General features: G+C 42.4%; 1 protein-coding gene across 1 annotated transcript in view; it reads right to left on the reverse strand.

The window, feature by feature from the left end:
* The window catches only part of SLC1A3 (solute carrier family 1 member 3), a 78,480-nt gene extending 58,392 nt beyond the window's left edge, over positions 1-20,088 (reverse strand). The window contains exons 1-2 of the mRNA XM_025436217.3: positions 19,947-20,088; positions 17,992-18,264 (exon numbers count right to left, since the gene is read on the reverse strand). Coding sequence (XP_025292002.1) covers positions 17,992-18,172 — 181 coding nt within the window. The 5' untranslated portion in view covers positions 18,173-18,264; positions 19,947-20,088. The remainder of the gene's footprint in view (positions 1-17,991; positions 18,265-19,946) is intronic.
* Positions 20,089-20,900: the final 812 nt, after the last annotated feature.

A 20,900-nucleotide genomic window follows, 5' to 3' on the forward strand; every position in this document is an offset into this window, starting at 1 on the left:
GCTTACTGAGCTCTTATCATACGCCAAGCCTTGTCAGTGCTTTACTTGTGTTGGTATATTTAATCCTCACAAAACCCCCTGGAGGTACGTACTATTTTACCACAATGTACTGATGGAGAAATCTAATTACAGTGAACTTCGAACTTGCCAGATTCCAGCAACTATTCAAACACCACAGTCAAAAAGCAACTCGAGTGACGGAGCTGGGATTTAAACCTAGGCATTTAGACTCAGAGCTCACATTCTTGAGGATCTCACAAACTTCCTACCTCTCCAGTAGAGCCAGGCCAACCACTGTGAGCGCTTCTGTGAGTTTCTTTTCAGAATGTTCTCACGTAGAGCTAAACACACGGAAATCGCCCAGAATATACTTTTCCATATGTAGTCACCATAAGCATCACTTTTAGCCTCATGATATCAGATCCAATGTTTGTACCAATTTACTGAACACTTCCTTTGTTCTTTTTTTTTTTTCACTTCCTTTATTCTTGAACAGTTAGGTTGGTTAGCATTTCTTCACTTTCATGATGAACACCATGATGAATGTATGAAGGTTGTTTTATTTTTTTATTTTTTATTTATGATAGTCACAGAGAGAGAGAGAGAGAGGCAGAGACACAGGCAGAGGGAGAAGCAGGCTCCATGCACCGGGAGCCTGACGTGGGATTCGATCCCGGGTCTCCAGGATCGGGCCCTGGGCCAAAGGCAGGCACTAAACCGCTGCGCCACCCAGGGATCCTTGAAGGTTGTTTTATAACTAGGAATATTTTTTTAGTCCAATTTAGAGAAAGGAAACTAGTGCATTGAAGACTCTGACTACCATGATTGATGCTACTAAATTGTTTTCCCAGTGGTTTGGCCCCTCGATTTAATGCTTTGTTAGTGGATGAGAAGGCTTTAGTATTCTCTCTACCTCTAGGACCTGAATTATCATAAAAAATCGTTAAAACAATCTGTGAATGTGATGAGTTAATAGTGCGTATTTTTTATTTCTTTTCAATTTACTTAACATCTAATGATGTTGACCATTTCTGCTAATTGTATACTCTCCAAGCATTTACTACCTCCTAATAATTTGAAGAGTTTATGTGTGTGTGTGGGGGGGTATGTATTTGGTTATAAATTCTTTGCATAATAAAGATAATTACCCTTTGCCTATAAGTAAAATAGTTGCTCTATTTTTCTAATTTTCTGGCCATATGTTAGTACTCTAAAATATACAGGTGTTTTGCATTTTTGTAAAATAAGGTCTGCGCCTCTTTTTTTATTAGGTGATTTCTTTAAGTTATAAACTTTAATTTCCCTCCTCCTCCCAAGTTTGATACATCTTTAATTCATTTTTCTTTCTTTGATTGCTTGTTTTGTTTTAAAATACTGAAGCTTTAATCTTCCTGGAACTTGGTTTGGGGTAAGGCATTTAATTCTAATTTTCAGTGTGCATTATTCAACACAGCATCATCCTCAGCACATGGGAATTATAAAAAGTGCTGGTAATATCTAGTTCTTTCTTGCTTGTTGTATAAAGGCCAAGTCCCACTGAAATAACTGCTTCATCTTATAATGAGTAAGTAAATAAATATTTATAAACCTTACTACTAATCAAATATAATTTCACTGGAATTGATTGTCTTCTGATCTTTATTTAAATGCATTTAAATACTTATCATTCAATTACAAAATAAAATGTGTACAATAAACACAAGAAACTCATTTTGGCCATCTGGAATTTGACCATATCAAGATATTGGGAATTTTAGATATCTCCCAAATAACAATTTTAAGACCAGGCTTCGTTTCACGAGTTCATTTCTAAGATGGTTGTTTGTTGTTAAAAATGTATTTACTCAAATACAACACTGTTTCCAAGAATGGGTGGGATCCCCAGTAGTCCAGAAGCTATTTGTTAATTAAATTTCTTAAGTTGTTTAAGACATTTAAATTATTTAAGTTATCATTTAAAAAAGGGTAGAACAGCTGCTCATCCAATGATACAGATTCTAGGAGCAAGAGACAAGCCAGTGTATATGAAGGAAGGGATTGTTCTTTCTAAATACTAGGTGCATTAGATCCCGTTTCCCAAAGTCTAATCCTTGCCAACACTGACTTTATTCTTCTCTCTATAGCCACACAGCTGTATCCAGACTCTCTTTGGGGGCTCCATGTATCTCCTCTCCCTCCATCAAATCCCTTATTTACTAAGTGCCACCAATTTTCATCTAGGTCTTAGGAAGGTAAGTGGGCCAGCCTAGTAGTGAGTGATGTCTCTTGACTCCAATCCACCAGGTAGATGTCTAACAGAGCAGCAGAAAAACAGCCAGGAGGCAAAGTCTAAACAGGTGGTGATAGTTTTCTTGTTTTTTCCAGTCAACAAGTTTCTTGCTTGGAAGCATAATCCTGGCATCAGCTACTCTAGAATGTCTCAGTTTCTTTACATTCTCCAATATGGAGCCCACATTTTCTTAAAGCTATTCTTTATAGTAGAACAGTAAACGGGAGTCATTTATTTCTTCATAAGGGATAGTTTCAGGTCAAAAGCTTTGAAGGGAAGAGTTATTTAGAGGGATAGCACATTGCAACTACTCTTTGAATCAGTTTTGCACCTGACGAAGCTTCGGTCTCTTTCCTTTCTCTGGGTTTACCAAGTAAGCCATTTCTACTCCTAGGACAGAGGAGATTATGTTGGGAAGGGGAATATTTATTGAGCCTTTAATGAGCTAAATGGTGGCATGATCCTTATCACAACTTTATGAGGTAGATATTACCATGTCTATTTTAAAAAACGAATACACTGATGGATGCTCAGAAGCTAGTTAACTTGCTCAAGTCTACAGAATTAGTAAGGAGTTGAGTTGGGAATTTTAAAGAAAACCCAGAGCTCTTTCTACCACATTCTAATGTGTCTCAAACACAGACATGTCCTTGTTGTCTGGGCCTGAGTACAGTTCTCAAATAAACTAGGCTCCTGACTCTTCAGCATATTTAACACCTGAACTCTGGAAGCACTTGAGTAATAATCTTGGATCTTCTAGAGATGTCCTAGAGGCACCCATCAATGTTGGAACCCCTCACAGGTCCCTTTACTTGTTGAGGATCTCACAATATGTTTATCATAGTTCTAAGTCACTGTTTAAAAACGGTTCCACCAATTCCCTTCTGATGGAATGACTTACCTAAACTTAAACAAAACTTATCAATTAAAATAGCTTGCCTCTTCACTCCACTTCACACGTTTTAATCCTTGGAAACAATCAGTAGCAAAGCCAGAAAGGACATTAAGGGAAAACATGCTTCAGGTTCTCATGTTTAATGACAATAGCCAGCCGTCATTGAGTATTCGCAAGATGCCAAGGCCTCATGAGCACATTGCCTCACAGAACCATGGAAGCCAGGACTAGTATTGCCTACATCTCAGAGATGAAGAACCGGAATCATTGAAAAAGTAGGTAGGTACCAGGTGTGCCAAAACGTCACAGCTGGTACAGGTTGTGGCCACAGTCAATGCAGAGAAGGGTCAAGCTGCTTCCCTTAATGCCTGGTGAATGGCTGAGGTCGACTTCACACTCAGGCTGTCCAGCTCCAGAGCCTGGACCCTCACCTCCTATGCTGTACTCCTGGCCTCTCAACAGTCATGGTACTAATTTGAAGATCCCAAGTCAATATACTACATTTTGCCTACCTTTTCATTCCATTTCAAATTAGTTTAATATAGAGTCTGAGTGGGGCAAAGGTTTTGTTGATTTTACTTAATGAAGTCAACATCCAGCTTTTCTTTCCAATTCATTTGTTGAATGAATAAACAAGAGACATTTTTCTTTGGCTTTTGCTCTGCCAGACAGCATTAGAGGTGAGGTCAGTGTGGTAAGGTCAGCCAGCTGTCAGTGTCAAATCAAGAGGAGCAAATGCTCTGAATGCGAAGACTGCTTTTTCGGGGTAAGCAGTTCAGGTTTCTGATTACACAGCCCGGCAATGAAAACAGTGTTCCCTGAAACATCCTCACATTTCAGAGCCCTCTACTCTGCCCTTCAGACCCATTAGAGGCAGCAGGGCGGGGGTGGCCTTCTTCACTGTTGGTAAAGCTGCTCACTCAGGGGCTCTGCAGAGCTGAGGACTCTGCATGTTCTTGATGCGCATTGATTGAGGTTCCTAGAGCTAATAAAAACCTTTATGGCCACCAGATCTTTAATGCAAAAGAACAGATCTTTTATTATTGATTACTCTGCAAAAACAGCGATAAAAATCCGAATAACCTCCCCATGGGATTTGTTACAGCTGAAGCAAACTTTGTAGTTTGCATCTCGGTGACATTATATGATACACAGATGTCACAATTCAATCTGGATTGTTCAGTCTAAGTCAACAGTCTTAAATCATTCCTGTTTTGGTATTTTACAGGATTTTTGGAATCTAGGAAATATTTTAGCTAGAACATTTAAAGTGATCAAAATGAACTGTGTTGAATGCTATAAACAAAGATGCATTTTTGTTTAAAGACTTTCTCCTAGTACAAAAAGCTCAAGAAATGAGTCCTTCGGGGTTCACTGTTTCCCCTAGAGAGTCTATACAACAAACACTTCTTTGGAAGATTAAATATCACTTCGCTTTTCTAGACGAAGACACAACTTGTACACTAGGGCCTCAGTAAGAACACACCACGAAAGGCTTCCTTTTGAAAGCCAGACATGCGTAGCAAGTTAAAAGCTAAAGACTTATTTTGAGAATTTGGCCCATATTTAATCTGATAAAATTATGGAAAATATCAAGAAGCCAGAAAATATTTAAAAGTAGAAAAATGAGGTACAAGATGAAGTAAAATTTGGACTTTTGATAAATGTTAGGAGTTTGAAATAGTAAAATTTTACCCAAGTTCCCCACCCCCTCTCCAAACTGTCACGAACAGATATGCAGACCAAAGCTTTCTAGAATTATTACTCACAATGCAAAATTCTCCAGAAAGGGAGATCATGCCCCCAAAATGCTCAGATGCCAAGAGGGAATCTAAAAGTAATAGTGGCCCTGGTCTTGAAAGGAAAACTTTACATTTTGGGACCACCATATGAAAACTACCAAACATCCACCCAGGATGAGCCAACTAGCTCTGCAAACATTGACACTGCAAACCAGTCAGAGGACATTCAAACTCCTACCCAGAATGAGCTTGGCCTGCACATCTTTAGCTAGAAAGGGTACCATGCTGTCTACTCACATGCAAGATGGCTCAAAGAAAACAATGATTTCAAAATTTTCATTGACAGCATATACTGGTTTTACTCAACAAAATACTACTATTTCCCAGGTAGGATCTTTTCATTTATGTAGCAACAATAATGACAATAAAAGACCAACACTACTTTGTCTCAAGGCTACAATGATCCAATTAGGCAACAAAATCACAGGAATGAATCCATTGCCTTTGCCACATTCTATTGGTTAGAAGCAGGTCACGGGTCCCACTCAGACTCAACAAATGAGCTGCGCTGGGCAGCTGGGGTCTAACATGCAAAGGTCTCTAGGCCTCTTTATCAAGCTGCTTCTAGTGCGGTGAAGACACATGCATAGAGAAGATGCTCTGTAGATGTTCGGCAAATGAATGATGTTGGGATTGTAGTTCTAGCCCTGCCTTGAACTCTTCATGTGACCTTTCCTATGCCTCACTATTTTTTTTTTTTCTGCTAATTTATAAAGGAAGGCTGCTCGAACATTCATCATGTCACCCTGGACCTTTTGCATGGTCTTCCTACTGGTTTCCCTGCTTCTACTTTGCCGTAACCTACAGCCTCCTCCCGACATGATACCCAGAGGGGCACTTTAAAAAAACCCAGAGTGTTGTTCTTCTCTGACCCCTCACAGCTCTTCATCTCACATGGAGCAAAAGCCCAAAGTCACGTGAGGGCTGCACCTGGCCTGCTTCCCTAGCCTCACCATATTTCGAACTTACCCCCTACTCTGCCACCTGCTCTGTTTCAATATTTGCCTCCTTGATGTTATTTCACCATCAGACATGACCCCGCTTTATGGTCCTGTTGCTGGCTCTGCTTTCTGCCTGGGACACTCTTCTCAGAGATGCCCAGGTTTCCTTCCAGGCTTAGCTCAAATGTCATCTTCTTATTGAAACCTACCTTGAACTTCTTCTCCCTTAGCTGGCTTTGTTTCAGGAGTTCTTATCACCTTCCAAAATACAACATAATTTTCTAATTTCTTGTGCTTGCTGCTTATTGTTGTCTTTGCCTCCTCAAATAAAAGTTCCAGGAGATGAAGATTTTTTTCCCTGAGGTGTTTGTTTTTGTTGATATGTATGAAGCCCCAGAAATTGTTCCTGACATGTAGTAGGTGCTCAGTATATTGCACCTACAGTATATATGAGTGACCAAACAGAATGAGTGAATTCTCTTTCAGATGACCCGTGCCCAGCAGTGCCTGTTCCCCCGCTGCTGTTGAACACATTTACCCATTTACCAAATGGAGGAATCACTTTGCTCTGTGCTTGACAGTAAATCCTGTTCCCCACCGTGTTCTGTGAGCACAGCAGCTTACCCCCAGGAACACCCCTTCTTCCAAACCCTGATTTCTCTCTCCTGATCTGTGAAGCTGGATCTCAACTGAACTACGATTTCTCATACTGCTTAGCCTTTTAGATTCCCAGACTAGAAGTGATAGCTCCTGATTTCCTGTTTCTCCCACAAGGCTTGATTTTTTTTGAGTATGAGGGACAGTGGGTGTGAGGCTATAGAAAGATCATGGACCAAAATTTCCGAGATGAGGTTCTGGGTCTGACGCTGCCAGCAAATGATGCCAGTAGGTACTTTACTTAAAGACTGAATCTTCATATCAAACCTACAGGATTTAATATCACCATCTTACAGATGAGGAGGATGAACCCTTGAAAGAGGAAGCCACTTTTTCCAGGTGACAGGGCCAGTGACTGATGTTGGTGGAATGGGGTTTCAAACTGAGGTCTGCCCATTTCCACAGCACACGTCTTCAAATCATATAATTTCTTTGGGCCTCTCTTTTCTTTTTCTTTTCTCTTTTCTTTTCTTTTTTTCTTTCTTTTTTTTTTCTTTTTGGTCCACAAAATGGAAGAGATAGATCAGAATGGGGAATATCTAAAATCCTCTTGAACTTTAATGTTCTTGCCTAAAGGTTCTGAGTTTAAAAGAACCATGTGAACCCAAAGCATTATAAATCTTAGCTGCTTTATTATGAATTCATCTTGTTTCTTCTCATGAATTCTAAAGTCCTTGATAAGGCATATGAAAGCATTTTTAAATACGTCAACTTGGCCATTACAGTTATTACCGCAGGTAGGCAATAAATAATTATTTGAGAGATCAAATACAAGTTTCTATTTTAGAACTTGGCTAGCTTGTAGCCCAAGTTGGAGAAGTCATAAGTCTGTCTCATGCAAGCCTGATGAAGCCGGTGGACATAAGTTCCATTAGTTTATTTTTACAAGAAGGGCAAGGCGTTATGGTGAATTTACCTGCCCAAGGGGTTTGCTGCTCCTGCCCTTTGGTTTCACTCCAAACTTCCAGGCATTTCCTGGTGAGAAGCTACTGTGTGAGGCGATCTTTCAACCCTCCCCCACTCCTCTGTTCCCACATCCTTCAGAGATTTGGGCCCTGGCTTGGCTCACTCTTTTGTCCTTTGGTATTTCCTGTTGCTGGAGGTGGGAAATACCTGCTCCAGTCTCCTTCCACCAGTGGTGCCCAGAAGAACCAGCCCTGGGTAACTGATGCAGACCAGTCCACATGGCATGCAACTCTGGGAGACAACTCTATCAGAAGAACCCTAGGAGTTCTGAAAAGCCTGATGCTTTTTTCTTAAGACTGCACTACTAGTGTAAGCTATGCGGGATGGCAATTAAATTGGCAAATTTAATCTTTTCAATGTCCAATCCATTGTCATTTAAAAAATATTCTACTAAAATCATTAGCACCTGTTGCATTCCTTTCTAGTAAAAAATAAAATATTGTATGATTGAGTAGAAACTATCAATGCAGTTTCAATTCTGGGGATGTATCCCACAGATACACTTTACCTAGTGGAAATAACTTTCACACAGGATTATTCATTATACCGTTTAACAAATATACTAAAAGTCGGAAACAATTTACGTGCCCTTCAATTGGGAATTGCTTCGGTAGATGATGGTACACCCATATACTGTACCCTCAAGAGAGAACGAGGAGGCTCTTTATGTGGTAATAAGGAATGATGTCTAAGGTTTATCGTAAAGTTAAAAAGGTAAGGTGTAAAGCAGGTTATACAGACTAGGCCAGCATTTGTATACAAAAGGCATAAAAAGGGATAGGTATGGGATCCCTGGGTGGCGCAGCGGTTTGGCGCCTGCCTTTGGCCCAGGGCGCGATCCTGGAGACCCGGGATCGAATCCCATGTCGGGCTCCCGGTGCATGGAGCCTGCTTCTCCCTCTGCCTGTGTCTCTGCGCCTCTCTCTCTCTCTCTCTCTCTCTCTCTGTGACTATCATTAATAAAAAAAAATCTTTAAAAAAAAAAAAGGGATAGGTATGTGTTTATTTTATACTCATAAAATAATTCTCAAGGCACACAAGAAACTGACAACAATATCCTTTAGTACTTTTTAAAATTTTGGGCAATGTAAATGTACTTCATAAATAAAATAAAATAAATAAGCAAAAACAAACAAACAAACAAAAAACAAAAAGGACTCACTTTTTTTTAAAGTCTGATTGAATTTGGGGCGCCTGGCTGGCTCAGTCAGAAGAGTGTGTGACTCTTGGTCTCCGGGTTGTGAATTCAAGCCCCACGATGGGTGTAGAAATTACTTAAATAAATAAAAATAAAACTTGAAAAAAAAATCTGACTGAATTCCCATCCACATTATTTCTGCTAGATGCTTAGATCTTTCTAAAAAGTCCCCTTGGGTCTGGGTTAGTTTCTCCTCAGTCTTGCTTTGATTTGCTTTAACAATAAGTTTACTTAATTTGGGTCATGGAGGGGAAAGTCACTAGTCGCGCTCAGATTTCTAGTGAGTGGATCACTTTCTCACCAAACCCCTCTCTTTTTTCTGGAGACAAGGAAGTGAATCTGAAAAAACTCTGAACTCAATCATTATAGGATCACATATGCTTCAACGCATCAGCCCCTGGGGTTACTAGTGCACCAAAGCGCTGAAGCCACCTTGTAAACCTCTAGGCAAGGGTAACATACTCTTCCATCATCCATCATACTGCGTAAAGCATCGCAAAGGCAGAACTGACAAAGCCCTGGGAAGTTTATGGAATCACAGCTTTTTCATACGACTGTTTCATTTGCCTTAAAAAAACAAACTCAAGAGGACAAAAATAGATGAAGAAGAAGAAGAAGAAGAAGAAGAAGAAGAAGAAGAAGAAGAAGAAGAAGAAGAAGAAGAAGAAGAAGAAGAAGGAGGAGGACAGCCCTGATCATAGGCGGTTTTGTTAAAAGACTCACAATTTCCTTCCTGATTCATCGTTCATCAACAAGCTGAAGGCACCAGCAAGCACATGTATCCCTGGGGTTTTGGCTTACTTGCTTTTAAGATGAAATTTCAAGGGATGGGATGCATCTCAAAGCAGGGGCCGTCTTTTCATGATGAGAAGGGCAGCGATTGTCCATCTCCATTAGGGACAAATGAGCTTCATCTTACAAGATCCTGAATAGAAAGTCTCTCGCTAATAGCCCATTGTTTTCTCTCTGGGAAGCAGAAGCAGTCCGTGGCCTGGAATCATTGTCGGAGAATTGGAGAAGTCTCTTTGGGCACAAGAAGAATGGAGCTGCCGTTTCTGGAGATAGGCACTCAGTCTTGAAACTCAAAAATTAAGGGTGCCTTTTAACTTGCTGCTCCTAAATTTACCTTTGACTCCTTGATATGATACACAGGAGGGAAAAAAGGAGTGCCTTACTCCCTCTTGTCTTAATTTGTCTAGGGAATATCTTCCTTTATCTAGTTTTGGGGGGTTTTATTCTTCTCTTTTTTGGGTTCAAAACCACTCAGGGACCTTTCCTGATTGGGCATAGTGATGGAAACATTCTTGGGTTGGGGAGTAAGTGCTGAGCAACTCCGATAGCACTGAAGCTTTGACCTACAGCTCTTCATTTTTATACTCGGCAGACACACGATGGCTAAACTTTGTGCCCTGAAATGCTCCGTGTGTTTCCTCACCTCACAGCAATGACACAGCTCACCTCGCTGCCAGACCAAATAGTTGATGAATGATAGCACCCCAGTGTTCCATAAATATCAAGTACTCTAACACCTGGAATGCACAACTTGGAAAAGACAGTGCTTAAATTCCAGTTGCCTTTTCCAGAAAATGTAGGCTCTTCACTGCCTTGTTGGCTCTATAGCAAAAACAGAGACTCACAGCTTTCCTCCTCAGATTTATGAGAGATGGGCAGAAGGCTGCAGGGCGGAGGTGGCTTCTGCAGAGGCATGCCTCATTTGTATGCTCCAACACTGGCGATCGCACCCAGAGTTTGGGAACACGATGGTCCTCAAGAATTGAATGTGAGAGAAGGTGGCTGCTTGTTGATGGGAAAGCCTGGCTAGAATGGGTTGGATTAACTGTATAGGATAAAGGTGCCTGCAATTGTACTGTGTCAAGGGGTAGAAAGAAAACACTGGTGTGTTTTATTCCATACATTCTGCTTTAGGGGAAAGGCAAATCAGACTTCAAATGATAGAATTTTGGAGGTGGAAGCAGACATTAGTCCAAATGTGATTTGCTCATGAGGAAATGTTGAGGCCCAGAGATTTGTCCTGAATCATAAAGTGAGTTGATGGCAGAGCTGGGTCTATAACCAGGACCTTTAGACTCCCAGGGCTTTCTCAGCTGCATTCCAGGCTGGCTGGCCCTGGACTCGCATTGCTAGAGAGTGCACTGGGCGGGCAAAGGCTCTGTGAACCGGAACACAGCAACACGGGAAGGTATTATTACTGCAGGTCGTTGTTCCAAACACACCTGCTGATTTGATAACCTACTCAAAAGAGAAACAAATTTGGAGTTGCCTGCTTACTTTTCTCATTATCTGAATGAACAGGAGGAAAACAGCAAAATAAAATCCAGAGATCATCTTAGAATGATATCAAGCCTCTACCCTGTATTTGATGTACCCCATACCTCAAGCCCTCTACCCGGGCTTCAACTCTCTTAGAAACCAGTAGCACTCCTCCCAGGTTTCCAGAACCCCTCCAGCCTGCCCGACTCTGAGAGGGGTGGCAGGCAATGGGCAGTAGAGCCCAAAATGCTGGAGAAAAGGAGAAACCAGGGAGGTTGCAAACTCAGATTGGCCCCACATGGTACAAACAAAAATGCACTAGGGAGCAGGTTAAAACATTTATTGACAACATTTTCTCAGCAACCCTCTGCCCGAGAGAGATGTCTCCCGTCAGGCGTGCCCTCCATTGAGCATTCTGGATTGAGATAAGGGCTGAGCTGGGGGATTACTTTCTGCTTCGGCTCAGGAGGCCAGGTGGGTGAGGGACAGATAATGACGGTATCTCTTACTCGGAGCCTTTCATCTCTGCCTCTCAAAGCCCTTTACAACCACTAAATCTCTTCTTACAAGTCTTCCTGGCTCTCTTCTCTAGCCAACGAAACCCTAGACCTAAACCAGGTGACCATCTTCTCCCCTTCCTGGCTTGGCCTCCCCACATCCCTGGGTCTCCATTCTCTAGCAGACAGCATCATCAAATCAGTGTGTATTTTCATTTGGTGCCCCCAGCAAAGACGCAAGCAAAAGACGAGGGGTTTACAGGGTCTATGGATATCCTACCTGCCAAGCCCTTAAGGAAACTATTAAAAGTTACATGATTGTAAGCGGCAGAACTGGGATATAAGTCTTGGCAGAGAGGTGTTACAATTATTCTATTTTACACATGGAGGAACAGAGGTTCAGTTCCAGAACTGGGACATAAAACCTAAAATGCCTGCCTCCAGAATCTATACCTCTGATCCACTCCCCAATACTGTACTGGATGAAATCCCCACAGTAGGAGGCAGCTCCCTGGAATGCTTTTGGAGAATGAAATTGAGGGCCAGGATCCAAGTGGGCTGTGAGCACACATCAGGTAGTTGTGACTGCTGTCCCTGACAATTTTTCTGTATTTCTGCTCCCTGGGGGTGAAAACAAAGCAGAGGAAAGTCACTAGTCCCTACATCCTATCTCTGTGTCCCTTCTCCAGAGCAGGGCATGGTGAATCCACTGTTTCTGAGCTCATTAGGCCTCATCCCTTCCCTCCCAGCTCTCTGTCTCCAGAAGCCTCTCTGAAGAGCTGAGCTCCACAGCACCAGGGGAGGGCCTATCCCAGAAGCCACCTTTTCTCATAGCTTCCTGAAGCTCCCTCTCTTCATTTCCGGGAAGTGTTGAAGAAACCATAAATCCCAGTGTGGAAATTGTTCACCATTCTTTGGGATTCCTGTTGTCCAACGGGTGAGATGCCCATCTCTTGGTTAGCTGAGAAGCTGCCCGCATGGGTGCACACAGTGCCCGCACCACCAACGCAAGCCGTTGGCTCCTTTGGTCCCATGGCCAATCATTTCAGTGCAGCAGCCGATGGCTAACCACATCAATAAACTTTTGACTGAACTGACTCAGCTAGATACTGTGTATGTGTGCAAGGCACAGAATACCACTATGGCCTTGCTTCATGCATAAAGAAGGGCCTAGAGTTAACAGCGTTCTGAGAATAGTCTACTTACAGAGTAGCTTATGCAGGAGGATAATCTGATTCATTGATTATTGTTCAGTCTCAACATCCAAATACCTTCAAGATATGTACAGTGAGCCTCTTGCACTCTCTGTTGTAGCATTTGCATCTCAAAATCAACATATCCAGAAAACTGAAATCACCCCTCCCATTCTTGTCCCAATCTTTTTCTTCTATTGTACCTTTACCGGTAGCACCTCCACCCACAGGCACCCAAGTCAGAAACTGGACCGGCGGCCTGCAGTCCAGCTCTTCTGCTAATGCTCACATGCAATTAATTGTCAGGGTGCAGGAGTACTTCTGGTACTGAGGTCTCAACTTCACCCCTCCTTTCCATCACTCCTGTTGTTGGGTCAGTGTACACCCTTAGCTAATTGATGTCTTAAAACGGGAATGGATATGCCCCAAGGGCAGGGACCAGCACTTGGAAGAGTGCAGTGGGTGAGAGAATAAACATAGGGCCAGAATGGTGGATTTGAATCCCAGTCAATATGCATCAGATGTAGGTAAATATCTGAGCTGGTTCCTTATCTGTGAAATGAGAATAAGAATACCTCTCTCCCTGGCTTGTTCCAAGAATTAAATAAAGCTAATGTGTTAACAACACTTACAACAGTGCTTGGCACACAGTCTAAGTGTTTGTAATGTATATTCTATGTGTAATGATAGATGAGAAGACCGAGGCTCAGAGCAGTTAAACGCCTCCTCCAGGAGCACACCGCTATTAAATCATACAGTTGGCATATAAATCCACGTCTACCCTTTGTCCGAAGCCACACTCTTTTTTCCCCACATGGTATATCTAAGGCCCACATGGCTGTTAAGAAAGCAGAACTTCTAAAGTATCAACACAAAAATCGTATACTATATAGAACAGTATGGATAATATGATCTCACTTAAAAAAGGTTAGAGATAATTTAGAAACTGCCTGTTACCATTTGTCTATTCTGAACCTTGTCTACTCCCTTGTCATCTCATTTTATTCATCTTTCCTACTAAAAACTACCTGTGGACAGAGACTCCCCGTTGCATAGCACAGGCCAGACACCCAACATTTAGTATTTGTTAAACTGCTGAATAGCACTAAATCTTTAAATAAAACCACACATTTATTGAGCAGACAATAGATAATAGTAGGTAATATATGAATGTGGTAAAAAGCCTTCAAACCATACAAAAACTTTATTTAGAGGAAAGTCATATTCCTTCTATCCCATTACCAGATCCCCAGCTCCTATCCCAGGGGCAGCCACAGTGGCCACTTTCTCGTATCTCCTTCATGTTGTTGAATGCATTATATTATAGCACAATTTACATTCATTGCTGAAGAGTATTAGGGAATGATGGGAAATGCCTTATACACATGTTGTCAGTATGCTTTCTTTCTTCTTAAATATTTTATTTATTTATTCATGAAAGACACACACAGAGAGGCAGAGACATAGGCAGAGGGAGAAGCAGGCTCCCTGCAGGGGAGCCTGACTCAAGACTTGATCCCGCGATCATGACCTGAGCCAAAGGCAGATGCTCAAGCACTGAGCCACCCAGGTGCCCCAGTTGCTATGTTTTCTTTTCTGAGAAGTCACCAATTTTTCTCAAACTCATATAAAGGACAGACCAAACATAAAAGTTGTGTGTGTGTGTGTGTATGTGTGTGTGTGTAGACACACAGCAGAGAGAGATGCTAGTTGCAGTGTTTGTGAACTCCATCAATAATTCTATCGCAATGCTTTGTAGTTTCCTTCCCCTTACAGCTGGTCTTATGACCCATTTTTTCAAAAATTTTTAGCCTGAGATTTCATTTTTCATTTTATTGTGCAATTTGTTTCCTGGATATGGAAAGATGGGCATTCTGTGACTTGACCACGATGAAGGACTTTCCCTGTCTCTCAGCGACATGTCTAAGGTCACCCTCATCCCACTTACCACAGTCTGAAACCAGAAAGTGCTTCCTGGAGGGAGAAAGATAGTAACTACTCTCCCCGGTGTGGTTTTTGTCAGACAGATGCCTCCAACAGCCCTGGGAGACACTTTATCTAACGGCTTTAATAATGAACCCTCTTAAAGGGACTTAACACTTGGCCATGCCTTCTCTTAGGTTGCTAATTTGCCCCCGTTAGGTGGATTTGTCACAGCATGGCACATTCAGACTTTGACTTTGCTTAGACATGACATTAGAAATGTCAGTTAGAACTGACATCAAATTGCACAAGTGGCTCCAGGCCTGTGCTTGTAGAGAAATTGGTACTGAAATATTTACAATTCTCTACTTTAATCTGAATATACGGATTCATGTGTTTCTACTCCTCCTCTGTAATACTTTTCTAGTTTCCACTTCTACATACTAAATGCACATTGATTTTATTTCAAAGAGACCAAACAAAACAGATTGAACCAAAAAATCCACCCAATATATAGATTTTTTTTTACTTACATATATTTTTTTATTAAAAGAGATTACAACCTAAGAATTTGGTTATTCTCAGTTCCTCTTTGGGGAAACTAACTTTTCTCCTTCCTTGCTAGAATGTTTTCAGCTTTTTTCTTATGCTGCAGCAAACAGATTAGAGAGTTGAAGTCCAGACATGTTCTTATTATTCTTTTAGGGCTAATGTAGACACGGTACCCAGTGACAAGCTAAATGGGGCCTTTGTTTCCATTGGGCCCTCAATGGAAGACATATCAAGAGATAACTGGAGGGTTCTTCTTTCTCTCAGTCTGTTCCTGAGTTGTCTATTTGCCATTCCAAGTCTTTGGTGTAGACGCAGTGGTCTCCCTGACTGTCAATGAGCTCTTTTTATGTGCTTCTTTGTTAGTGACTTCTTGTTACTTCTACCTCTTCAGTTTCCATTAGTAAAGCCAACCATGAGGACATCCTGCCAAGTTATCTACCCCGGCTCAGCCAACTCACTGCAGTTCTCTCAAATGTTAGGAAAGTCCTCACTGGGCTAGGAAATGATCTCAGAACTCATAGAGAAAATGGACTATTAAATCTTGGCATTATCTTCCTTCTATTAGAGATGTCTTTGTAATCACTTAAGAGCTTGCTTCTCCATCAGTTTGCCTCCCATGTGCAGGTTTCATTACTTTCCCTTCCTCTATTCTTTGAAACATTTCTAGAAATGGAACTCTTCTTGTGTTTAGAACACCATCTTGAATAAGCGTTTCGGCATCTTTTCCAAACATACTCTAGGAGCACTGAGCTCTATTATTATGGGGGTAGGACTGCAGAATAAATGAGTATTTGTCAAATGAATGAGAGGGATGTGGCTTAATCATTTGTAGGAGAATTATAAGTTTTCTGCTGATTTAACTAGGTAAATCATATAGTAAAATTACAATGCTATGTGAATGTATCTAGCATTGCTTGCTAATTGGCCTCTACCAAGATGCAGCATTTCTCTTCCTGGTACCTCTCAGAAGATGCCAACTAGTTCACAGAGCAGAAAGACAGGATGGCAAATTGGTTAAGAGAATGGCCTCTGGCCTGGATAGCCTGAGTTGACTTTCAGCTGTAACATTTAGTATCTGCATGACTTTGGACAAGTTGCTTGATTTCTCCATGTTCACTATTCTCAGACATAAAATTAAGATCGTATGAATCATATCCACCCACTCACGCACAGGCCTGAGGATTAAGTAAACTAATATAGGCAAAACACCTACAAAGTAGTTGGAGTAGTACTATATAAATGTTTGCTATTATTATGTGGCAGCAGCTACTGTTTGGCTTGACGGTCATCCAAGCATTTTACATCAACTTACAAGACAATGACACAGCACTGAAATACTTTTCCCAGGAATGTATTTAAACCTGGGAATCTGGGGTGCCTGGGTAGCTCAGTTGGTTAAGCATCTGCCTTTGGCTCAGGTCATGATCCTGGGGTCCTGGGATTGAGCCTGGGATTGAGTCCTGCAAGAGCTCGCTGCTCAGTGGGGAGTCAGCTTCTCCCTCTGCCCCTCCCCCAACCTGCATGTGCACTTTCTCTCTCTCTCTCTCAAATAAATAAAATCTTAAAAAAAAAAAAAAAAAAAAGCCAACCTGGGAACCTACTAAAAAAAGCCCGTCGCTTCTCTGAGTCAATCAGAACCTTTTCTCTTTGAACATCTCTAAAATTAGTTGAGCAATCATCAATCACCAACAATTACTAAAAAGGAGCAAAAGATGTTGAAATGGAATATGTTTAAAGTCCTGTGACAAACTATTCTCCTGTTGTATTTCTATTTGCCTACACTTTAGGAACCCTATTGTTTTTCGGATAAAGTTATTATAGTTATGGGCTACAAAATTTTCTTAGTTTTTATTGTTATTACCTCTTTATATTTGATGGAGATCTTGGCAAATTCCAAATTCAAACTGTACACAAATGCCCCCCTTCCCCTTTTGGGTCACATAACTGGAAAGTTAAGTTAGACAATTTTTAGAACATGGCATTGGCTTATACATTTATTGGCCTAATGGTTTATATATTGGTTCAGCAAAAAATTGCAAGTAAGTAGTTTCTTCAGCTATATTTTAAAGTAGGATTAATGCCACCCATAGGTAATAAACGATGATTTCAGATACCAATAAATCAAACAAAACAATGTTTTATTAGTACAGATTGCTGTTAACAATGCTACATTTGTAAGAGGCTGAAAAGTTTCAGGAAAAGGGGTAGCTATTTATGGCAAGAAATGAATGAAAAAGATCTGTGTCAACATTTTTCTCAATTTACCTTTCCCAGTCACTGGGTGGGGGAGTGCAAACATATACAAGGCTCAGCCTCTTCCTCTGGCATGATGTTCAACTTCAAGTCAGCACCAGTTAGAATATAATTACTATTAGGAACCTGTACCTCATTTTGGGTGTACTAATTGTATAAATTAGTTTTAAGTGAAAGTGACATCGCATAATGATTACATTTGGGCCAAATCTAGCATGCCTGCTTGTTTTTACTGTTATTTAACTGCTCAGGCCTAATGATTAAATTATCACTCTTTTATCCTTACTCCAGACAAGATAACATTTGATTTGCTTCCCTTCTCCACACAATCAATTGATTTGCATAATGCCTAATGATGCTTCTTTCAGATTCCCATGTGTTTACCATATATATTGCTTCAAACATGCCAACAGACTGTCATTTAATGGGAGGAAAGAATCTTCCACTTCAGATAAAGCCGGGACTGTTATTTTGAATACTACAATCAGTCCATCTGATAATATGCCTAGGCAGTCAGATGCCCCAGAGAAAACAAGACTCTTTTTTTTTTTTTGGTTGTTATCAAGTGACTTACCCACAATGACTGCAGTGACAGTGAGCAGCACGAAAGCATTCCGAAATAGGTAACTTTTAACATCCTCCTTTGTGATGTTCTGCACCTTCCTCTTGGCCAAGAGTGTGCGCTTACGAACTCCTCGCTGGAACCTCTCCATCCTGCCCCCTGTCCTGGGCTCTTCTTCATTACTTTTAGTCATATTTTATTTCTCTAGGAGAGTCTCTTCTTTGCACTTCAATGTCTCGGAATCACCCCCGGAAAGCCAGATGTCTTTGGTGTTAGAGAACACAACTAGGACAGAGAGAGAAGAGACAAGAGTTACAGCCTGCAGGGGTGAGAAGTCCGTGCTGCCCCACAGCAGGGCGAGCTGTTGGCACACTGCATAACCTGAGTAGGACTCAAGGGCTAGAGAGCCCGCAATGCCAGGTTTCAAGGCTGGGATGTGCACATTTTACTGGACCATGTGTGAGAAATGTGCATAAATTCAGAATATATGAGCAATTAAAAAAAGAATCTACGAGCAGAAACGTGTGTTCTATTTAAAAACATTTGCCTTTCCCATTCCAAGGAGCCTATAAAAGGGTTCATCAGAGCCCAGCGTGACTGAGCAGCTCCCACCCCCTCGTTTCCCCCGAATCCAGCCAAGTGCTTTTTGCACAATGTTCACTCTCAATAAATGTCTAATTGAATTGAATGCACAGGAAGCGCTCAATAATTACTTGATGGCTTTGTGTCGTGTACATGGTGAAGGCATAACCAGGTCAATAAAATGAATTAAGATATTGATATTTCACCGTCAGAGCTTTCTGTTATATATAGTAAAGTAATGATTTTCCTCATTAAGGAAAAGACATGGTAATATCAGTTAATAAGTATAGTTGTGAAAAGAATGCAATGAGAAGAAAATATGCACAGGGCTTCGGAAATATATTTGATTGCCTTGCAGGGTCCTTTGTAAATGTTTTTCCCTGAAATAAGCAAAGTTCCCCGAGCCCATCTATACATTATCCGGATGGTAATTCATCCCCATTTTTACTACAAGTAGAAAGTAAGTATTCGTCTTTGCGGCAACCATATCAGAGCCTTCTGAAGAAACCATCAGCGACTTTCTGGCTATTTCAAAGTTTGGGATTTTGCGAAATTTAGGATGTTGCTCTACAACCGATGAGATGAATCCAATTTTCATTCCAAACTTTACAGTGTGGGGTTTCTAGTTTCTTTAAAGTCCTCCTAGGTTATTCTAATACGTCTATCTCTCCTTGGGGGAGAGGAGTTGTTCTGAAAAAAGCCAAAGGATTCCTCCCGTTTTAGTAAGATTCGTGATCCATAATCTTTCCCGTGATCAATCCAAGTAAAAGTCAGTGATGCCTGTGGACGCGTGTGCAGAGCAGCCAGCGTGTGCGTCTGCGGGGGAGGCAACTGCGAAGCAGAAGACAAGTCCAAGTGTGGAAAACAACACTCATCTTAGCAGTTTCGACTCCAATAAACTTGCAGGTTGGGGGGTTGGGGGGTGTCAGCGACCACACGACCCACAGCTTGCTTAAGACTTCCCAGCAGATCAGAAGCTTGGAGTGGGGGGGGGGGGGGGGAGGTGGGGGGGAAGGAGGAGTGACACGAGAGACCAGATTTTTTTTCTTTTTCTTTTTCTTTTTTCTTTTTCACTAACCTCTGGGTCCCTTTCCAGTCACTTTTTAAGGCCGCTCCGCCTCGGTTCTTTGCGGGCTCCGGAACCACACAACCTACCCCGCATCCAGCCCGAACGACTCCACCCCGCGTGCAGCGCGGACGCGGCGCAGACACCAGGCGCTCGCAGCCTCAGGTCACCAACGCGGACTTTAGCACCGCGGCTACGGCTTTTCGGCTCGCCCGGGGACCCCGGGGACCCCAGGGACCCCCCCCGCCCCCGCCCCCCACGTGGCGGAGAGGCGCAGCGGGCAGGGCGGCCCCGCGGGCGTGCAGGGCGTCAGACTCACCTTCGCCGACTGTGCCCGGGTGTTCGGGCCCCGGCGGTGCGAGCGGGACGCGGCGCTGCAGGGACGGCCGGGCCCCGCCGCCAGCGGGCCGTGCAAGCGCTCTGCACCCGCGACCTGCCGCCCGCGCGACTTAAGAAAAGGGGCGGAGCCTGCGCCCGGGAAAGGGGGCGTGGGGAGACACGAAACCCCCGCGGGGAGGGAGGGGGCGAACCCGAGGCTTCTGGAATATTGATTAACCTCGGCTCGCCGGAGCGTGCTTGCAGGCTTTGCGTTTGGCTGCTTAGAGACCGCTTCCACGCTTTGTCGGTCCACTTTCATCAGGAAGGCAGAAGGGGCAAAATATGAAGCGCACGCACTCCCAGAAAGCTGGAAGTCTTGATTAGGACGCCTCCAAGGAGACCTTTCTAAGACTGGATTCACTGATCTCACGTTATTGCGGGGAAACACGCGAGTGTGCTCTTTTGGCTGGTTGTACAGCTGTTAGAAGGAATCCTGCTTTTTAGAATTGGGGGTTGGGGTGGGGGGTGTGGGGAGGGTGGTTCAGTGACTTTTTTTTTTCTTTGGGGGGGGGAAGACTCAGAACGCAACAAGTATGGGGAAAAAGGAACGCTTACTACAACTCCCCAAACTTTGCCCAAAGTTACTCAAAACACAAGATGAGACATGCCCTCTGTGTTAGCAGCTCAAACTCTTATAACAAATCTCACTGGGCTCAAAGCGCCTTCACTGTAAAGACTAGAAAGGTAAGACACACACAGACACCGGGATCTTGGCTGAGCTTTAAAGTAGAAACGCATTTTAAGATCAAGAGGGCAACTGCACAGCCGAAGGTTTGCGATTTCAAAAGAGAAGTTGCTGTACAGAGAGATGCTGCAGCTTTAAAGGATGCTAAATATCCCACACACACCCCCGCAGCCCCCACACCATCGTTTTTAGGAATTAGAAAATTCTCAC

Source organism: Canis lupus, chromosome 4 (assembly GCF_003254725.2).
Source record: "Canis lupus dingo isolate Sandy chromosome 4, ASM325472v2, whole genome shotgun sequence".
NCBI lineage: Eukaryota > Metazoa > Chordata > Mammalia > Carnivora > Canidae > Canis > Canis lupus.